The sequence below is a fragment of the Aspergillus fumigatus genome, chromosome 2 (genome assembly GCF_000002655.1).
Source record: "Aspergillus fumigatus Af293 chromosome 2, whole genome shotgun sequence".
Lineage (NCBI taxonomy): Eukaryota > Fungi > Ascomycota > Eurotiomycetes > Eurotiales > Aspergillaceae > Aspergillus > Aspergillus fumigatus.
In genome coordinates, this window is record NC_007195.1 from 2,510,103 (window position 1) to 2,528,087 (window position 17,985).

A 17,985-nucleotide genomic window follows, 5' to 3' on the forward strand; every position below is an offset into this window, starting at 1 on the left:
GACTGCCCTTCCCAAGAGTCAAATATCTATAATACAAGTTTTATACATGAACCAGATGTTTGGCCATTAAGCTGTGTCCAGTGTGGGCACTGATCGCGATTAAAACCGGCTTTGGCCTAAGACAAACCTGACCGGTTCAAGAGGAGCTGACCTGAGCCTTGGAGACAGCTACTTACTTTCATCCACGGCGGCTTTGGGTGGCCTAGGCCCCCATGTACGCCCGTATATGGAGTCACGGGGACATTCGTTGGTCGATCAGATATATGCTGACCGGAAGGATACATTGCATAGGCGCAATTCCATGAGCAACTATCGCCACTGAATGCCAAATATCTTCAGCGCCTTGGCCACACCAGGCTTTTCTTGGGCTTGCTCTAGGATGACACGCGAATGCCCTTGAGGAAGTGTCAGTACGAAGAAGGACTTGAGACGGAATGGGACACCGACCCTTAACATCCAACGCGAGAAGCAGATACTCCCATTCGTCCTTGTCCAAGGGTTTCATCATATGCACAATCACGATTCCGGAGTTGAGTGGCCCCTCAACCTATAAAGGGTCAGCATTTCTCCAGAGTACTGAAGATAAGACAAAGTACATGAAAATGCATCTTCATATGCTCGCGACCCTGTCGATCCTTAAACATTGAAGTCCTGACGCTTTCGTCAGTTCCCGGGAGAAAAGGGTCCAACGGCGACAATTCTTACGCGATAGGCCTATTCCGCTCCCATCGGCTTCCAGTGCTCTCTCCATACGCCTTGATCTCTCTTCGATCACCTAACAAATCCGTGCATCGCGGATCGTCCTTGATGCGTTGGACAGCCTTCTCGAACTGCCATGTCCTGCTGTTGGGAGAAAAGACCTCTGTATAGAGCAGATAGAAAACTCCGCCCTAACTACTGTCAGTCCGACTGGCCATCACAGAAGACTCTCCAAGAGCGAGATGTCACGGTCGGATATCATCTCACCGTCAAGACCGCGCCGGCTACTATGACAAGAAAGTTGAGCGACTGCTGCGTCGCCCGCGCAACCTTTTCCCTCCCGCTCAATTCTCCCCACTCATATCGCCCATCATCGGATAACACTGTGACATTTCTCCGTCTCGGGGTCGCCTTGGAACCAGAACCTCCACCGAGATCGCTCTGTGTTGCGTAGAACCGTGTCAAAGTCGTCATGCGGGGAAACGCTGGGCGCAAAAGTAAGGCGGCCGAGGCCTTAGGAATAGACGTGCTTGGGAGAAGATGAGGGCTCATCATGGCAGTGTAATGGAGAGCAGGCGACTATTCATCAGAAAACAAAGTCCCAAGTCCAACGTCAAGCCTGAATTGTATTACCATTCGTTTCAAATCCGGCAAATAATCCATCAAAGCATTGCATGCGATATCGAAACTCGGCCATGTGGGGACGGCCCTGGATACAGTGGGTCACGTGGGAAGCCTTGTTCCAACATCGGTTCGAAACTTTCAGGGACAGTTTTGTGCTGTAATTGCAATACATCTCGGATTGCCTGAAGTGTTTACATGACCTTGTGCTTTGCGTCTGGAGTCTTCCTTCGACGAATTAACAAGACTTTAGACCTTGTGCAATTCAATTCCTAGGTCTACAGTGTTTAATTTTGCATAGACTTGGTTGTTCTATCCAATTTGCGCCTAAAGTCATCATCATCGCCAACGTGACAGTCCGTCCGAGGAGCCGAAAATTACTGGGTAGTTGCGCAAATCGTCAAAGGAGACGCTCCGGCCAAGTTCGCCGCATTTTGGAACTCTCGCTCCCCTTCAGACACCTGGACTTTTCGTGCAGCTCGCTCGAGGCACGTTTCCTTTTGGCTTCATTCCTACATTTTGATTCCAGACTGCAGTCACAATGAGTGCTACAAAAGCGCAGTCTCAAAAGATTTTTGAGAAGCTCAAGTTGAAGCCCGCAAACAAGGTGCGCATTGCCCCTCCTTAACTCGCCTATAACCATGCTAATCTGCGTTTATTCAATAGATATGCTTCGACTGTGGCTCCAAGAACCCGACATGGTCGTCAGTGCCGTTCGGTATCTACTTGTGTCTTGACTGCTCAGCCCATCACCGCAATCTTGGTGTCCATATCTCCTTTGTTCGTTCCACGAACCTCGACCGTATGGAACCCTGCTGCCACAGCCTCTGTCACATGTCTTGAAAACTAACTACTTATTTACAGAATGGCAATGGGAGCAGCTGCGGATTATGAAAGTCGGCGGAAACGAATCGGCTACCAAGTATTTCCAATCGCATGGAGGATCTGCCGCTTTAGCTAGCAAGGACGTCAAGGTCAAATACACCTGCAACGCTGCTGTCAAGTACAAGGAGGAGTTGAAAAGACGGGCCGCGCAGGATGCTCAACAGTTCGTCATCCAGTGATTCTCGACTCTATCACACACACAAATGCTGATTTGGTTTTATTCAGATACCCCGAGGAGGTCGTGGTTACAGACATTCCCGCTGGCACTGCTTCGGACGGATCGAGTACCCCTGCTGGTGACGCGGATGACGATTTCTTCTCCTCATGGGATAAGCCTTCTATCAAGCGACCCAGCAACCCACCTTCGCGCACAGGTACGCCGCCAGTGGTGAGCCGGACTGCGTCGCCGTTCCTGAACGCTGGCGCCAATGGCAATGGTGCTCGCTCGAAATCGCCTCTTTCGGCCTCAGACAAGGAGGCTACTTCGCCTGCTCCGACCGCTATCCGGGCAAGCGCCTCTGTCCGGAAGGCATCGTCTACAACTACCGCGAAGAAGGGCAGCGTTCTAGGCGCTAAGAAAGCGCCTAAGCTGGGTGCTAAGAAGATTGGCGGGGCGGAAGCCATCGATTTCGAGGAGGCGGAACGAAAGGCAAAGGAGGAGGCAGAGCGCATTGAGAAGCTCGGGTATGACCCCGAAGCAGAGCAGGCCGAGGCCGATGCCAAAGCCAAGACTTCCACCGCTGCCACCGCTATCGCTTCTCCTACTCCCATTAGCCCAGGAGCAGGTGGCTTCGGGTCCACAAGAAAATCTCATGAACGAAGTGCCAGTGAAGTGGAGCGCCTCGGAATGGGTATTGGAAGACTGGGATTCGGCCAGACTGTTGGCGCCAAGCCTGCTGCTCCCAAAAAGCTGGGATTCGGTTCTGTTGCTCCCGTGCGGAGCGCTGAAGATGGTTTGTTTCATTTCTGTCATCTCTGGGCCAGTTTCATTGGGTTCTAACTAAAGCACAGAGGAGGAACTTGAGCGCACCAGATCCCGATTCGGCAACCAGAAGGGTATTTCGTCAGACGAGTTCTTCGGACGGGATCGCTTCGACCCTAATGCACAGGCCGAAGCTAAAGAGCGACTCCGCCAGTTCGACGGGGCTACCGCCATCTCGAGTAACGCTTACTTTGGTCGTCCGGAGGATGACTTCGCGACCGGTGATGACACTTACGGTGACCTTGAGAGTGCAGCCAAGGATTTCGTTCGCCGCTTCGGTATCACGGCCGGTGATGATCTTGAAAACCTGACACAGCTTGTAGGTGAAGGTGCCGTCAAATTGCAGGGTACGTACCGCTATTCTGTTGTCGACCATAACCTTTGACTAACGGCTCGAACAGGAGCTATCCGCAGCTATCTCAACAGCTAGATGTTGCAAATTGATTTGTTGATGTTTCTTCAAGCAAGCTGCGCACCATGCTTGTTTCTCCTTCATTCCAAGCAAGCCTTTTTGTTCATTCGGATAGTGTTCTTCCTATAGTATCTATGCACCCATCAATATATCCTTCCTTAGACTGAAAACCATCCATTGTGCCAGCATCTCGGTTATGAGAGGCTAGATGCGCTCTCAGACTTGTCTCCTGATCATAATTCTGGTGATGCTGATGGGTTTCTGTACTCCGTTTACCAGCCTCTCCATCGATTAGATAATCTTGGTGAGGCTTTGTCTATCCTTGAGTGCGGCGCCTTTGTAAGATAGACCCTGGATATGAACAAGCCACATTATGAGACACAACCCCTCTAGACCCTGGTAACAGTAAAGTAAGCGTTATCAATTAGGCTCTCTGTCACATCCCGTCGTCCAGCATGTCCAAACTGTACTATTCTGAGAATGCCCTCAATCTAAGTTTGCATCAAGCCGTTCAATACTCTTAGAACTGCTGATAACACTGCTGATATTATACACGGTATATAGCATCCGCCACCTTGGCAACCTGCCACATCTCCCTGACATCGTGCACACGCACAATGTCCGCTCCACCAGCAATACTAGCCGTGACAGTCGCCGCGGTGCCCCAAGTGCGCTCACTCGCCTTCTCCACGCCCGTCAGCCGACCAATGAATCTCTTCCGACTCGGCCCCATCAACCAGGGCAAGTACTCTAGCCCTTCGATACCGGTGCGGAACTGCTGCAGATCGCGCAGGATGGCCAGATCATGAGGCATATTCTTGGCGAAGCCGAGACCAGGGTCGAGGATGATGCGCCAGCGGCGGATGCCGGCTGCTTCTGCAGCGGCGACGCGCGCACGGAGCTCGGCGCCGACGTCCTGGACGATGCCGTTGGGGTAGTCTGTTAACTTGGTCATTGTGGCGGGGGTGCCGCGCATGTGCATTAGGATGACGGCTTTGCCGGTGCGGGCCATGGTGGGGAGCATTTCCGGGTCGAGGGTGCCGGCGGAGATATCGTTGATGATGTCTGCGCCGGCAGCGCAGGCCTCCTCGGCTACTTTGGCGCGGTAGGTGTCGATGCTGATGGCAATGTTGTTGGCTTCGGGGATGGAGGTGCGGATGTGTCGTATTACCGGGATGACTCGGGCTAGCTCCTCGGCTTCACCGACTGGGGCTGAACCTGGGCGGGTACTCTCTCCGCCGACGTCGATGATGGTTGCGCCGGCTGCGATGAGATGGCGGACGGTCTCGGTGAGGGCGGAGAGGTCCTGCGAGAAATGCTTGCCGCCGTCGGAGAAGGAATCAGGGGTCACGTTGAGGATGGCCATGATGTGAGTTGGACGTTTGGGATCTGTAGAGCGCAGCGCTGGGAAACGCGGGGATATGTGGGTGGTGGCCACTGGTACTGGTTCGGGAGGCGGAAGTGACTTCAAGTAGGATAGGTAGCTTCTAGTCTGTCCAGGAATAGGTGGCAACTCATGAGGGATAAGCCTATTCGTTATCCATGAGTCTGTGATGCTGATGCAAGCTGCGTTCGTTCGTCACAATACTCACTGGCAAAGAGGCCGTAGGACAAAATCCCGTTCCAGCATCAACTTGTGTGGGATGTTGAGACGCTCGTGGGAAAACACTTCTTGGTCATAGAGGAGAATATCCAGATCAATGGATCGTGGGCCTTTATCAATAAGTTTCCTTCGACCTAAGGCCAGCTCGATTGATTGCAGTTTGTCCAACAATTCGAGAGGCCCCAAGCTGGTTTCCACCTGTCAAAGACCATCAATATATGGCCCCGAAGCATGCTTGGGGTAACTGACCTCACAAACACCATTCATGAAAGGGTCTTGATCAAGAACATACATTGGCGCAGTCTCAAAGAGAGAGCTTGTTCTCTTGACCCTGATATGCGCCCTTTCCATCTCCTTGCAGGCTTTTTCAATCATTTCAACCCGCTCCCCCACATTGCTCCCAAGGGCAATGTAGGCCCGGTGCATAAGAGGACTATCTTGGTTCATCCCGGCATTAAATGCATTCCTATGAGCGGTAGAGAAACTTTGGTGTTGAGACACGTGCTTTAAAGACACATTTTTGACATTCCCGAGTTTCAAGTTGGGCAAAATTCGCTTATGAAGATAGCTAGACGTCGGCGAACCTGGAAAACGGATATTAGCCTCCACAAATACACCGGGGGAGGCAGAGGCGAGGCCACAAAGACTCCCAGTCGCAATGCTGAGTGAGCGCGGACGGTCTTCAAGGGCTTATGTCTCTAAGATACGTACATGAACTGGAAGAAGATAGAAATCTATGGTCTAGGTTAGACTATATTGGTACATGAAGAACATGGTGCTCGGAGGACACAGAGAACCTGCCTCTTCGTCTGACTGTGATGATATCCTATGCAGACTGGCATACAAAACCTCCCCACCGATTTGTTTGATGTTTGTGGTAGACTGGAGGGCAACAGGCGCACACCGGAAGTGTGTTGTAGAGGAGAGCTACAAGCAGCGGACCTTAGTGAGACAGCATTAAAATGCCAGCTAACGGCCGAGCACTGTCTCATGCTGTCTGGCCAAAACACCATAGATGCCGCTGCGTTACAATTGCTCGAGTGTCTGAAGAACTATACGTCACGATGGTGAAGTCGCACCTGCTCAGCTTTAGGAAGTCACGTGGGAATCCGTCATTCAGGATGCCTCAGGCACTTGTCCAAATCGTCTGCTGCCCGAAATATAAGGCATCAAGTGACAGCCAATCAATTTAATAACTACCCCGGCCCCATAAGTCAGCAACAGGCTTGGCTTTCGGCACTCGAACGCATATGCTCGGCCATAGAGAGCGGAGAGAGAGGAGAGAGGTACACGTTGACACGGTCGCTTCTGTTCAGCCGAGGCTCGTGCAAACAGATCATGCTATCGTTCTCCTCTCCTCGGTTCCCCGGCTTAGCCTTGCTCTTCTCCAGATTCTCCTTATTATTATTAGAGTTGCGCCGTTGATACCCTCCACTCACTCTGTCCAGACCATCTCCTTCTGTCTATCATCCTTTGATCCTCTCTTTGTATTCTGTTGTTTCCTCTAGCATCCGAGTTCACCTGTCCAGATCTCCAACCATGGCTTCTCCTCGTAAGCTTCACTGCCCTCAGATTCAGCCCGCAGCATGATTGCACCCTCCCATGTTACAAAATTACCTCGCTATGGCTTTGAAAGAATTTCGTGCTAACGTAGTGTCTCTTCCTTAGAGCAAATCCGTACCACCCTCACCGATCTGCTCAAGATCAACCACCCCGTCCTGCTGGCAGGTATGAATGTGGCCGCTGGTCCCAAGCTGGCCGCCGCTGTCACCAATGCTGGTGGCCTGGGTGTCATTGGTGGTGTCGGCTACACACCTGAAATGCTCCGTGAACAGATTGCAGAGCTGAAGAGCTACCTGCATGACAAGAACGCACCTTTTGGTGTCGATCTTCTGCTTCCTCAGGTCGGAGGAAGCGCTCGTAAGACCAAGTCAGAACTCCTTCCTTTTTATATATACTCTATGCTAGGACCCAGGATGCTGACACGTCTTTTTTCTAGCTACGACTACACCAAGGGCAAGCTTAACGAGCTGGTCGATATCATCATTCAGGAAGGCGCCAAGCTCTTCGTATCCGCTGTCGGTGTGCCTCCCAAGCACGTCGTGGAAAAACTTCACGCCGCTGGTGTCCTTTACATGAACATGATTGGTCACCCCAAGCACGTTCAGAAGGCCCTTGATGCTGGTGCCGACATCATCTGCGCTCAGGGTGGTGAGGGCGGTGGTCACACTGGTGATGTACCTACCACCATCCTCATCCCTACTGTTGCCAAGCTGTGCCAGGGCAAGAAGAGCCCTATGACTGGCCAGCCCGTGCAGGTCGTTGCCGCTGGTGGTCTGTTCAATGGCAACTCCCTCGCCGCTGCTCTGATGCTGGGTGCCTCCGCTGTCTGGATCGGTACCCGCTTTATCCTTTCCGATGAGGCCGGTGCTCCTGTTGCTCACCAGGAGGCTGTGCGCACCGCCGGTTTTGAGGACAATGTTCGCACTATCATCTTCACTGTAAGTCCACATGCCGAATGCATGGGTATGGTCAGCTAATATGTCCCAGGGTCGTCCCATGCGTGTCCGTAACAACGCATACATTCAGAACTGGGAGGAGAACCGCCGAGAGGAGATGAAGGAGCTTACATCCAAGGGAATCATCCCTGTCGAGCACGATTTTGAGAACCTCGGTGACGATGTTGATGACGAGACTCTGGACAACGCTCGCCCGTTCCTGATGGGTAAGGTTTCCGCTGTGGTCTCGGAGAAGAAGCCCGCCAAGGCTATCGTCGACGAGATCGTCTCGGACGCTGCTGCTCTCTTGAAGCAGGGCAACAGGATGCTTGCCAAGCTGTAGATTTTTTTTATTTTATATGTTTTTCTTATATTTTCTCGTACATAGCACGCTATATCTTATGACTTTCTGTTTATGGATGACGTCCAGCTCATAGATTTGTGGGCGGGGTGATTGATTCTGCATTGACTACCCAAAATTGGAGCGATTATTCTCAAGGATGTTAATCGTACTTAGGGCCCTGGAAAATGTAGACAATTCTCGAAGACAAAAGGTAAAGGTAGAGTCTCGCTATGGTATGAGGCATGCCCCTCGGTGTTTCTACTCCGGAGTCTCAGCACCAAAAATCGCTGATCATCATCCTCGCCTCCAGCAAAGGCTTACCATGTACACATGACAAATCTAGAAAACCTTATGGCTCAGCTCTAGAACTTCCAAATGCTCAACCAGAAATCACGGGGTAGTCATCGACTACAGAACCCCTGACCAGCAAAAGATCAAGGCGTGTGTTTAACCAACACCATCACTTGAGAGCATCCGTAGGTATGGACGCAAGCATGCCAGAAATAAGGTAGATAACGATACAGTGCACAAACTGCATAACAAAATAGCTAGTAAGGCGCATTGATTGTTTACATCGCAGATTCCGACTCGGTATCCATTCCATTCGGTTCGGCTTTGCGCGGGTTTTGCTTTTGCCTGCTGGATGGGTAAGCTGAGGAGCCCTAAGGCCAGGAAATAAGGATCCTGAGTGGGGACTGCGGAGGCCGTCTGTATCAAATGGTTCATGAATAACCAGTGGAACTGTCAAGTCAGCTGTACTATGACGGACAGATGTGCTGGCGTGTATTTGAAGCTCCAGTCAATGCATCTTTGACACTGAGATGCTGTTTGTAGGCTTTCTTGCAGGCCTGCGTTAGGACTTGTGTACCTATCCTCTGGACCGCAGGTTTGGTCACTCGAGGGAAGGCATATAGTGGAAGCGAGCTCTCGTTTCTCACACTTACCACAGCGAATCCCGCCTGTGGTACCGACAGCCTGTAAATGACTGAGCGTTGTGGTTACATACGGACTGTATATACATGCTCGTTCCATGGGTGATAATAACGTTGGCCACCGAAATGCGGTGGCTAACAATTGGCCGGTGCAGCTTGTGAGTTTTAGGCTAAGTCTTGAGGCCGATATGCTGGACTCGTTGGACATTTGTCAGATCTTGGCGACAAACCTATGCTATGTGAGAGCTGGAAGCTGTGAGATTTGTGAAAAGAGTGAACCGGGAAACCCTGGGGGTTCATCCTGTAGAAACTATCAGTGTTGAGAAGCGTCCTGCTAATGAAGCCATCAACAGCCTAAGAGTTCATTGCAATATGGTTGCTGTGATCAATAAGAAGCGATAGCTCGACTCAGGGCAATTAATCACGATGAGCACATTCTGCTTCAATCTCAAGACAATCACTGGCCTTGCGATTAGGTATTAATAGCAAACCTTTCATCAATATCCATTGGAGGCCATCGCAGAGATTAATTGCACTTGGCGCTAATGCACGTTTCTAAAGTAAAGCATATGTCGCTTAGACTTCGTCTGTGTCAGATGATAGATCAGAGATATTCTTATAAGCATAAATGGAAGACGGCGATCACCGCTATCCCAGCAATAGAGCACGTAGGTTTCCGATACCATTTAGCTTGCAGCAACCCCTCAATGCCGGGGTAGAGTTCTGAAGGACGAATGAGGAATGGACGGACCAGGACATGCCAAGGCCCTTTAAGTATCGATTAACGAACCAATCTCTGTGACAGACTTCCTAAGGCAGATCGTATGCTGAGTATAGTCTAGATAACGCAGAGAATTGCCAAGCTGGTGGTCTGAACAGTCGGCGGCAGCCTGTGCTGCGGATGATAACGACAAGGAAGTAGGTCTATCTTCTGTGGTGAGATACTCGGCGATAACAGGCATGGATAGCGTGTCTTTCACATAGGTTCAAGGAATGATTATGATCATCAGGTACAATCTATCGACATTTGTTATCATCAACAGTACCTGGTGCCTACCTCTCTAGGTCTTTCCCTAGCGTCGGTGATGTCAAGATACCTATCAGCGAAGGAGACCTTATCAGTATTCGCCTTGCCACTCCCGGTCCAGGGTGGGGGTAGATAATGGTATATCCAATAATAATGCTGTTTGCATCAACCCGCGTCAAGTCCAGGCAACGCTAATTTTGCTTAGCGATGGTGGGTCAAAAGATTGAAAGGTATGATTGGTTTAAGTGAAGGCTTGTGCCCGTTCTTTCTGGAACGAAAGTGGGGACCCGAAACTACTTTCGAAACAAGAAAAAAAATGCTTAACCAGCGATTTCCTGCAGGACACGCGACTGGGATTTCCGGCCACTCAGTAGAACGCGATTGTGGAGTGTGCCCAGCGGATGTGACGGCTGGTCTTCGGTCTCGTTACCAAACGCGACCTCTAGTGAAGCGTTATCAAGAGTGCTTCTTGGTAAGATCTTGTCTCACGGTGGGCCCCGGGAGGACTGAGAGCTGCGTCGGCCAAACCCTGTGTGGGAAAGATTTTTATCTGAGCACGCGAAACCTGTGCCTATATTAATTGGCTCTTGCCCCATCCTCGACCAGAGAAAAAAAAGAGGAAAAGGAAAAAGAGAAAGATGTGGTGGTTTTCCTTCTCTCTCTTCCTCACCTTACCTGGTCGTTGAGCTTGTAGAGCTCTTCCTATACTCTTATCATTAACTTCATTTCTCCTCCCCAGGTGGTGGGGATTGACTCAGTTTTTTCAACCAGGTTAAGACACGGTGCAATCGCACCACGTCCATCATAATGTTCGGTGGCGTTGAGCACGACCTTGAGAAAGCCCCCCAGGTAGAGAAGAGGCCTTTCGACAGTAGCAGCGATGGTGCTGTGCCTGGGGAAACCTTTGTATATGGCGATTCGTGGTACGCCAGGCTACAACGGCTGGCCGGAAAGCTCAACATTGAGCAGCGAGGTATAGAACGTGTACCAGCCGATGAACGGACGGACACGTCATATTTTAACATTGGCAGCATGGTGTGTTCCTGAATGCAATTGATCAAGGCTTTGCCAGCTCAGGGCTGGTACAGCTGGGCCAATGTCCAAAACTGACTCAACTTAGTGGCTGGCGGCCAACATGGTGGTGAGCTCCTTCGCCATTGGCGTCCTCGGAAAGTCGCTCTTTGATCTCGGCTTCGTCGATGCAATTCTCACCTGCCTCTTTTTCAATCTCTTGGGTGTCTTGACCGTTTGCTTCTTCTCATGCTTCGGTGCTGCCTTCGGGTTACGGCAGATGGTCCTTTCGAGGTTCTGGTTCGGCTGGGGGCCCACCAAGTTCAGTATGTATCTTTTTGCATAATCTCACTTATTGTCTTTTCAAAGTAGCAGGTGCTGACATCCTCGTTCCTTCAGTTGCTATTCTGAATGTGCTCGCTTGTGTGGGCTGGTCCGCTGCCAACGCCATCGTCGGTGCTCAGCTCATCAATGCAGTGAATGGCAACGTCCCCGGATTCGCTGCCATTCTTATAATTGCTATTTGCACGTTTGTCATCACATTCGCTGGGTACAAGGTTGTGCATGCCTATGAATACTGGAGTTGGATCCCTACCTTCATCGTGTTTATGATTGTCCTTGGTACCTTCGCCCACTCAGGAGACTTCAGGAACCTCCCAATGGAAGTTGGCACATCAGAAATGGGCGGTGTCTTGTCCTTTGGTTCGACTGTGTACGGTTTCGCTACTGGATGGACTAGCTACGCCGCCGATTATACTGTGTACCAGCCCGCTAATCGGAGCCGTCGCAAGATATTTCTCTCCGCCTGGATTGGCCTCATCATTCCGCTTTTGTTCTGTCAGATGCTGGGAATCGCGGTCATGACCGCTACAGGAATCGACGATGGCAATAACAAGTATCAAATGGGCTACGACGCCTCCGGAAACGGAGGCTTGTTGAATGCTGTGCTTGAGCCTCTCGGCGGATTCGGTAAATTCTGCCTCGTCATCCTAGCACTCTCCATTATCGCCAACAACTGTCCGAACATCTATTCGGTGGCCTTGACTCTTCAGGTTCTGAGCCGCTACTCCCAGCGTGTACCCCGATTCGTCTGGGTTTTCCTCGGCTCCTGTGCCTCTGTGGCTATTGCTATTCCCGGATACTCTCACTTCGAGACTGTGTTGGAAAATTTCATGAACTTCATTGCGTACTGGCTGTCCATTTATTCCGGCATTGCACTTACCGATCATTTCCTCTTCAAGCGTGGATTTGGTGGATATCGGCCTGAGATTTACGACAAGCGCGACAAGCTTCCTCTTGGAATCGCTGCCTCCATTGCCTTTGGATTCGGCGTGGCTGGTATGATCACTGGTATGAGCCAATCATGGTGGGTCGGACCCATTGCTCTCCATGCCGGTCAAGCTCCATTCGGTGGCGACGTTGGTTTTGAGCTGGGATTCGCTTTCTCGGCTGTGATGTATGCCGTCCTAAGGCCTATTGAGATAAAGTTTTTGGGTCGGTAATCCTAGTAATGCTCTTGATGATAGAAGTGTGCGGTTTTTGGGTTTTATCAATTGGTCTTGTTTGTCGACCGTGAAGTAACATATATTGTGATGCTGGTTTCCATGTATATAGTTGCAACTAATTTCGCGCTGATAAATCATAGCGTCTTAAGAAATGCATGATCGACAGAATGTCGTTGGTCAATCTTGATCTAATCCCAGGTCCTTGCGTAGAACATGATTCGTGTTGGTGTGCTTCGTAGAAATCCATGCATTGTACACTGAGGGGGCCATAGGCACATCATGCAGATTTTCGAGCTCGTCTCTGCCATTCTGACATTTTTGTATCAAGTGCTGGTGGTCTGTTGGTGCTGTGTATATAGTCTTTGCTTTCAAGGTTAGACTATCAAGCTCGGTCCCAATGTACAAGGAAATGCACTCTCGCTGATGAGTGACTATAAAGACGTCGGTGACAGAAGGAGATATCATTGCCAGCTTGAAGAATCAACCTAGCTGGCATGTCTTCTCGGAGCGGACGTGGTGCATGTCAGCCAGTAATAACAAGCTACCTATAGTGTCACCAAAGACACGGATTCACAAGAAGGCAGTACCTAAAAAAAACCCAGTAAAGAACTTTGAAACTCGTCTTAAAAACAAACTAAGTCTCGATGCACTGACCATGCATTGAAAGCTGAGAGGACATTTTTCCAGTGGAACAAGTACCTATAAACCACGTGACTCTCGTTCCTGAACACCAGCCATAGCGGATGCGCCACAGATTTTGCGCCACACCGAACAAATCCACAACGGATTCGCCTTTCGTGGAAATCAAAGAAATTCAGCAAACAGACATCAAGTCACCACATATCACACAAAATGTCCAGACTAGGAAAGTGAGTATCTCTTCCGAAACGCATTCTATTTCTACCTTGATTCTGATCCTTTTTTTTTCATTTTTTTCCAGCCGCGCCGCCGACTGGGCCGACGACGAGGAGTTCGATGACCCCTCCGCGCTCCCCGCGCAACAAGTCACGACGAACAAAGATGGCACAAAGACCGTTGTTTCATACCGCTTCAACGATGAGGGCAAGAAGGTCAAGGTCACCCGCCGGATCAAGACGACCGTGGTGAGGGAGCACGTCAACCCGCAAGTCGCGGAGCGGCGGTCGTGGGCCAAGTTCGGGCTCGAGAAGGGCCACGCGGCCGGTCCCTCGTTCGACACCACCTCCGTCGGTGAGAACATCGTCTTCAGACCCAGTGTGAACTGGCGGGTGCAGGCCGCGGAGGCTGAGAAGGCTGGCCCCGAAAAGGGCAGCATCAAGGACCAGCTCAAGGACAAGAAGGTCAAGTGTCGTATTTGCAGCGGAGAGCATTTCACTGCTCGTTGTCCGTTCAAAGATACTATGGCACCTGTCGACGAGACCGCTGCCGCTGGTGCTGAGCCCGGCGCTGATGATGTCCCCGCTGCTGGTGGCCTTGGTGCTGGAACCTCGAGCTACGTGCCTCCTCACTTGCGGAAAGGTGCTGCTGCTGGTGGCGAGAGAATGGCTGGCAAGTACGAGAAGGATGATCTGGCGACTCTCAGAGTTACAAACGTGAGTTTTACCTCCTGCCCGTCTGCTCTACATCCCAGTATCATCTTTTGGAATAAATACTGATTTTACGTTCTATAGGTGAGCGAGTTGGCAGAGGAATCAGAACTTCGGGACTTGTTCGAGCGTTTCGGTCGCGTCACCAGAGTCTTCCTTGCCAGAGACAGAGAAACCCAGAGAGCCAAGGGCTTCGCTTTTATCAGCTTTGCAGATCGGACCGATGCTGCACGTGCTTGCGAAAAGATGGATGGCTGTACGTTCTCTTCCCCTCTCGCCTCCTTTTTTCTTTCATTTTACGAAATACAGTTGCTAATATCTTTCCCCTTCTGCAGTTGGTTACCGTCATTTGATCCTCCGCGTCGAGTTCGCAAAGAGGGCGACTTAAATTCTTGCTTCCTGATTTCCTTTCACGGCCCCTGGGTGTTTTCGTCAGGCAGAGCTCGCTTCATGACTAGAGATCTTCCCCCTTTTTCTTTGTACTGTATGACTCGGTCGATAATGATGATTATAAGAAGACATGCGTCGTGTGGTTTGCTTGCTCGAGGCGCGCGGCCATTGGATACAAAGAAAAGCTATCGTTTCAGAGGGTTTATATTTTCACCATTCTCATCTGAATGGAAGCGTCCAAAAATGAGAAAAAGTTGTCATAGTCTCTAATCCTGAAGAACAAGTCAATTTTAAGCATGATCAGAACGTATTACGCAGTGTAGACGGCCCTGCTGCTTTGGTCCTCTGCTCATGACGAGGGGAACTCGCACTGTGGAGACAGTGGCTATTGTGTTGCAGTTTCTGCAACATCAGAGCGGGTGTTTCTCTCACTCTAGGTGGAAGACACCTCGGAAAGAAGTGAAGGGCATTGTGGACCCCTCCTGTATGCTAATCTATAGTAAATGAGGAAGGATGGCTACAAACAGAGTGGAGTAAGACTCAAATGCTAGGCAAGCTTGGGTGCTCTGCTCCACCTGTCTAGAACGACAGTTGTTGTGTTCCATCAAACGAAGTACTGCCGCCACGGCTGCAGCTGCAGCCAGTCAGCGTATGTTTGTATATTGGCAAGAAAGAGCTCAAGGATTCTCCTTTGTCCAGTAAAGAACACAAACCTATTGGTCTAGACATGGAGTATAACTTGATTGGCACGGATTTTGTGAAGCCGACACCTCGCTCATTGAGCAGTGACCCGAAGGGGCACGCCGTCCTGTCAAAAGCTTTGAGAACAGAAAGCGAATAGAGTGCACCCATCAGAGATTGAATGGTCAACACCGTTGCATCGAAGTTTCATCCGAGAGTGACACCAATGCATCGTGGAGTGCACTATGTATAGCTTAGCTCAGATCAACATCTGCCTCTCTGGAACTAACGGTCAGGAGTCTCATCCAATGAGTTTGACCTTCCACTCCTGTTACATTGCAGGCAAAGCTTGTCATCATTGTTGCTAGGTAGTTGACAATGCTAATGTTCCGTACCACAGACATAACAATGACGGTCTGAGACACGATTCTGAGCAAGTTTCGAGCAGAGTGTCGTACAACATTAGCGCTCCTGGGGCAGGCAGCCCTTGGTTCAATGAGCAGAGGTTCTGGAGTTTCGCGGAAGTCAGCATATCGGCCCCTACAATGATCGTCAGTGTCCACGCCATCCAATCGGTGTCAAGAATGTCGACCCAAGTATCATGGCTTGCCTCTTGTCCTAGCCATACGCGAATCAAAACCGCCGGATCGTTCACTAACAGGTTCGAGGAATCTCTAATCTGCTTAGCAACAGACCTTCAAAGGACCAGTCTAGAAACCTAGATCTCATCGGCTCTTCGATTTCCGGTCTCCGGGAATACGTAGATCATCCGGGAGGCTCGTCGACTATGCCGATTGCCCAGTCCATGAGAGGAGCTAATGAAGGGGTGCGTCATCTCGGTTTGCAGTCCTTTGGTTCCAAGCACCGAATGGTTTAGTGGTGGGTCTGTCTGTCAAATCTACTTGCACCAGAGGGCTTCGTACTCTGTAGCACCTGACTACTTCATGTTGCACAAGACGTATTGGGCTTAGGCAATGCATAGTCCAGCCACGAGGAATCCGTGGTTCGCCACACAGCAGCCCCGAAGAGAACATATAGGGAGGGAAGGGTATTGAAAGGTACAAGGGAAAAATCTCTGGAAGTGGTGTATGACTAGAAACTTGACAAATCCCCGATTATGTCAGTGATATCCTACTAGATAGTACCTGATGCAAGTAGAAAGTCCATACCTCAGGTGATGGATTTCCGCAAGTAAGACCGTCACTTAGTGCCATTCAAGTTACCAAACTTCACGGAAAGCGGCAGATATCTGAAGACGCCCGACATATTTGCATTGACTTGTTTAAGAAGACAAGGGCTATGCCACATCCGGCATCTGCCTCATGAATCTATATCCTTCTCGGATCTGAGATGCGCCGAGTTTGAGTAGAATGTCATGTTTAGTGAACTTGTACGCATTGCTCTGAAAGATCGTTATGGTATGGATTAGCTTAGGCGGGTCGACTGTTGCTCTAATTTGTCATAGTCCACGCGTCTCAAAACGTCGAGGCTGGTAATCCCCCAAGCTGTTGCGCTCAATGACAAGGGAGCCCAATGTTCCAAATTAAGAAAACATACCCCAATTTATTGCCAGTTGTGGTGGTTGTTACAGAGCAATGACCCCTCCCCCCCTTCTGAGAGAATACGCTGCTGTTCTGGCCGTTGCTCCATGTTGTGCTTTTCATTATACTCGTCGTTGCCATTCAGAGGTCAACCGTTATCGCCGACCGGTTGCAGGTCCACCTCGGTTGTCCATTATTGTTGCACAGGAGAAATTACCAGGAGAAGGAGTCTTCGCCACCAGTACCGAAGCAGCTGTAGAGCCGGAAAAGAAGGACGACGGAATGTTGAAAGGCTGGTAGAGCTCTGAGTCAGGTAGGGTCCAAGCACTCCGACCTTGCCAGGTACCTGGTGGGTAAAATTAGCCATTTACAAACGATCCAGATCTTGAACACATTCCGGCCAAGGCAAATGGACAAGACCATGGTTCTAGATATGAACGAAGAATCAATTGAGGCATTGCTCGAACCTTAATGAGAATCGGCCTTTTCGAAGGTGGTAAGAATGGTCTCCGAGCCTCCTGGAAGCAGGCTTCTAGGCCATCCGGACCTCGAAATTTGGTAGAACGAAGTGGGGACTCTAAGTCGTAGTGGAAATTAAGTATAGTTAGTGTAGGACCCCATGGAGACGGAATCTTAAAATTCTCTCATCTCCATAATTAGTGTGGGCACTAGAGCAATAGAGTGGCTACCAGGATGTGTCAGCTATCAAGCCTCCGAAATCCTGAAAGTCAAGAATAAGTTCTCAACTCTTGGCGCTTATGACCAGTGGAGAAGAAAGGATATATCCATCAGAAAGGATATGGTGATGCCAACTCAAGGAGAAAAAGACCGTACGAAGACGCCTGGAACAATCTTACCACTAGCATAGATGAATTGCAGGGTTTTTCGAAATAGGACTAGATGAGGTCATGATGATTGCTTGCAATGAAGACATAATCAGCGTGGAATTCAGAGAAGACGCTGATCATGTCATGGGTGTTCGGGAGAGACAAGGTACTCCGTACTCCGTATTTACCTTTGGATACTAGATAGGTACCTAGGTAGGTATCATCCGTCCAAGCTAGTATTTACTAGGTACCAGGGAGGTACGGTAATCTTGGTTTACTTTCTCCTGATACACGTGCCATGGCACCTTAATCAGGGCTGGTCTACAGTGATCAGTAGCCTGTTCTCTTTGTTAGTTCGTGGTCCATGAATTCTTGATTATTTATAAGAAGTTTTAAAAAAAATAGCAAACTACTAGTTGACTAACCGGAAGTAGTTAGTAGTCCACTGCAGACCACACATTCA

General features: G+C 50.1%; 7 protein-coding genes across 7 annotated transcripts; 5 read left to right on the forward strand and 2 right to left on the reverse strand.

Annotated features, from left to right (window-relative positions):
• Positions 1–309: 309 nt before the first annotated feature.
• On the reverse strand, positions 310–1,368 carry tim21 (the record flags this gene model as incomplete). The annotated part of the gene is made up of 5 exons (XM_750222.2): positions 967–1,368; positions 706–890; positions 597–651; positions 448–547; positions 310–395 (listed from the first exon to the last, which is right to left on the reverse strand). The coding sequence occupies exons 1-5, from the start codon at positions 1,252–1,254 to the stop codon at positions 310–312; spliced, it is 714 nt and encodes a 237-aa protein (XP_755315.1). The 5' UTR covers positions 1,255–1,368.
• A 143-nt stretch (positions 1,369–1,511) lies between these two features.
• On the forward strand, positions 1,512–3,572 carry AFUA_2G09830 (ADP-ribosylation factor GTPase-activating protein; the record flags this gene model as incomplete). The annotated part of the gene is made up of 5 exons (XM_750223.2): positions 1,512–1,927; positions 1,987–2,122; positions 2,185–2,368; positions 2,431–3,158; positions 3,217–3,572. Exons 1-5 carry the CDS (start codon positions 1,862–1,864, stop codon positions 3,570–3,572), a joined length of 1,470 nt encoding a protein of 489 aa, XP_755316.2. The 5' UTR covers positions 1,512–1,861.
• A 574-nt stretch (positions 3,573–4,146) lies between these two features.
• AFUA_2G09840 (folic acid synthesis protein) lies at positions 4,147–6,273 on the reverse strand (the record flags this gene model as incomplete). The annotated part of the gene is made up of 5 exons (XM_750224.2): positions 6,004–6,273; positions 5,914–5,936; positions 5,452–5,786; positions 5,192–5,400; positions 4,147–5,128 (listed from the first exon to the last, which is right to left on the reverse strand). The coding sequence occupies exons 1-5, from the start codon at positions 6,213–6,215 to the stop codon at positions 4,147–4,149; spliced, it is 1,761 nt and encodes a 586-aa protein (XP_755317.2). The 5' UTR covers positions 6,216–6,273.
• A 184-nt stretch (positions 6,274–6,457) lies between these two features.
• On the forward strand, positions 6,458–8,302 carry AFUA_2G09850 (nitronate monooxygenase). Its single transcript, XM_750225.2, has 4 exons — positions 6,458–6,754; positions 6,871–7,132; positions 7,202–7,703; positions 7,753–8,302. Exons 1-4 carry the CDS (start codon positions 6,742–6,744, stop codon positions 8,041–8,043), a joined length of 1,068 nt encoding a protein of 355 aa, XP_755318.1. The 5' UTR covers positions 6,458–6,741; the 3' UTR covers positions 8,044–8,302.
• Positions 8,303–10,576: 2,274 nt separating this feature from the next.
• Positions 10,577–13,168, forward strand: AFUA_2G09860 (cytosine permease). The gene is made up of 3 exons (XM_077804140.1): positions 10,577–11,037; positions 11,123–11,339; positions 11,413–13,168. Exons 1-3 carry the CDS (start codon positions 10,810–10,812, stop codon positions 12,513–12,515), a joined length of 1,548 nt encoding a protein of 515 aa, XP_077660303.1. The 5' UTR covers positions 10,577–10,809; the 3' UTR covers positions 12,516–13,168.
• Positions 13,169–13,315: 147 nt separating this feature from the next.
• On the forward strand, positions 13,316–14,782 carry tif35 (translation initiation factor eIF3 core subunit g). The gene is made up of 4 exons (XM_750227.2): positions 13,316–13,387; positions 13,459–14,089; positions 14,168–14,339; positions 14,419–14,782. Exons 1-4 carry the CDS (start codon positions 13,371–13,373, stop codon positions 14,469–14,471), a joined length of 873 nt encoding a protein of 290 aa, XP_755320.1. The 5' UTR covers positions 13,316–13,370; the 3' UTR covers positions 14,472–14,782.
• Positions 14,783–14,824: 42 nt separating this feature from the next.
• On the forward strand, positions 14,825–15,810 carry AFUA_2G09880 (uncharacterized protein; the record flags this gene model as incomplete). The annotated part of the gene is made up of 2 exons (XM_750228.2): positions 14,825–14,957; positions 15,088–15,810. 2 exons carry the CDS (start codon positions 14,825–14,827, stop codon positions 15,312–15,314), a joined length of 360 nt encoding a protein of 119 aa, XP_755321.1. The 3' UTR covers positions 15,315–15,810.
• Positions 15,811–17,985: the final 2,175 nt, after the last annotated feature.

Coding starts and splice junctions, on each gene's coding strand:
- AFUA_2G09860 (XM_077804140.1), top strand. CDS start 10,810: ATGTTCGGTGGCGTTGAGCACGACCTTGAGAAAGCCCCCCAGGTAGAG. Junction 11,038..11,122: donor ATTTTAACATTGGCAGCATG/GTGTGTTCCTGA, acceptor GACTCAACTTAG/TGGCTGGCGGCCAACATGGT. Junction 11,340..11,412: donor CTGGGGGCCCACCAAGTTCA/GTATGTATCTTT, acceptor TCGTTCCTTCAG/TTGCTATTCTGAATGTGCTC.
- AFUA_2G09850 (XM_750225.2), top strand. Junction 7,133..7,201: donor GGAAGCGCTCGTAAGACCAA/GTCAGAACTCCT, acceptor TCTTTTTTCTAG/CTACGACTACACCAAGGGCA. Junction 7,704..7,752: donor TTCGCACTATCATCTTCACT/GTAAGTCCACAT, acceptor AATATGTCCCAG/GGTCGTCCCATGCGTGTCCG.
- tif35 (XM_750227.2), top strand. Junction 14,090..14,167: donor CGACTCTCAGAGTTACAAAC/GTGAGTTTTACC, acceptor TACGTTCTATAG/GTGAGCGAGTTGGCAGAGGA. Junction 14,340..14,418: donor TTGCGAAAAGATGGATGGCT/GTACGTTCTCTT, acceptor CCCCTTCTGCAG/TTGGTTACCGTCATTTGATC.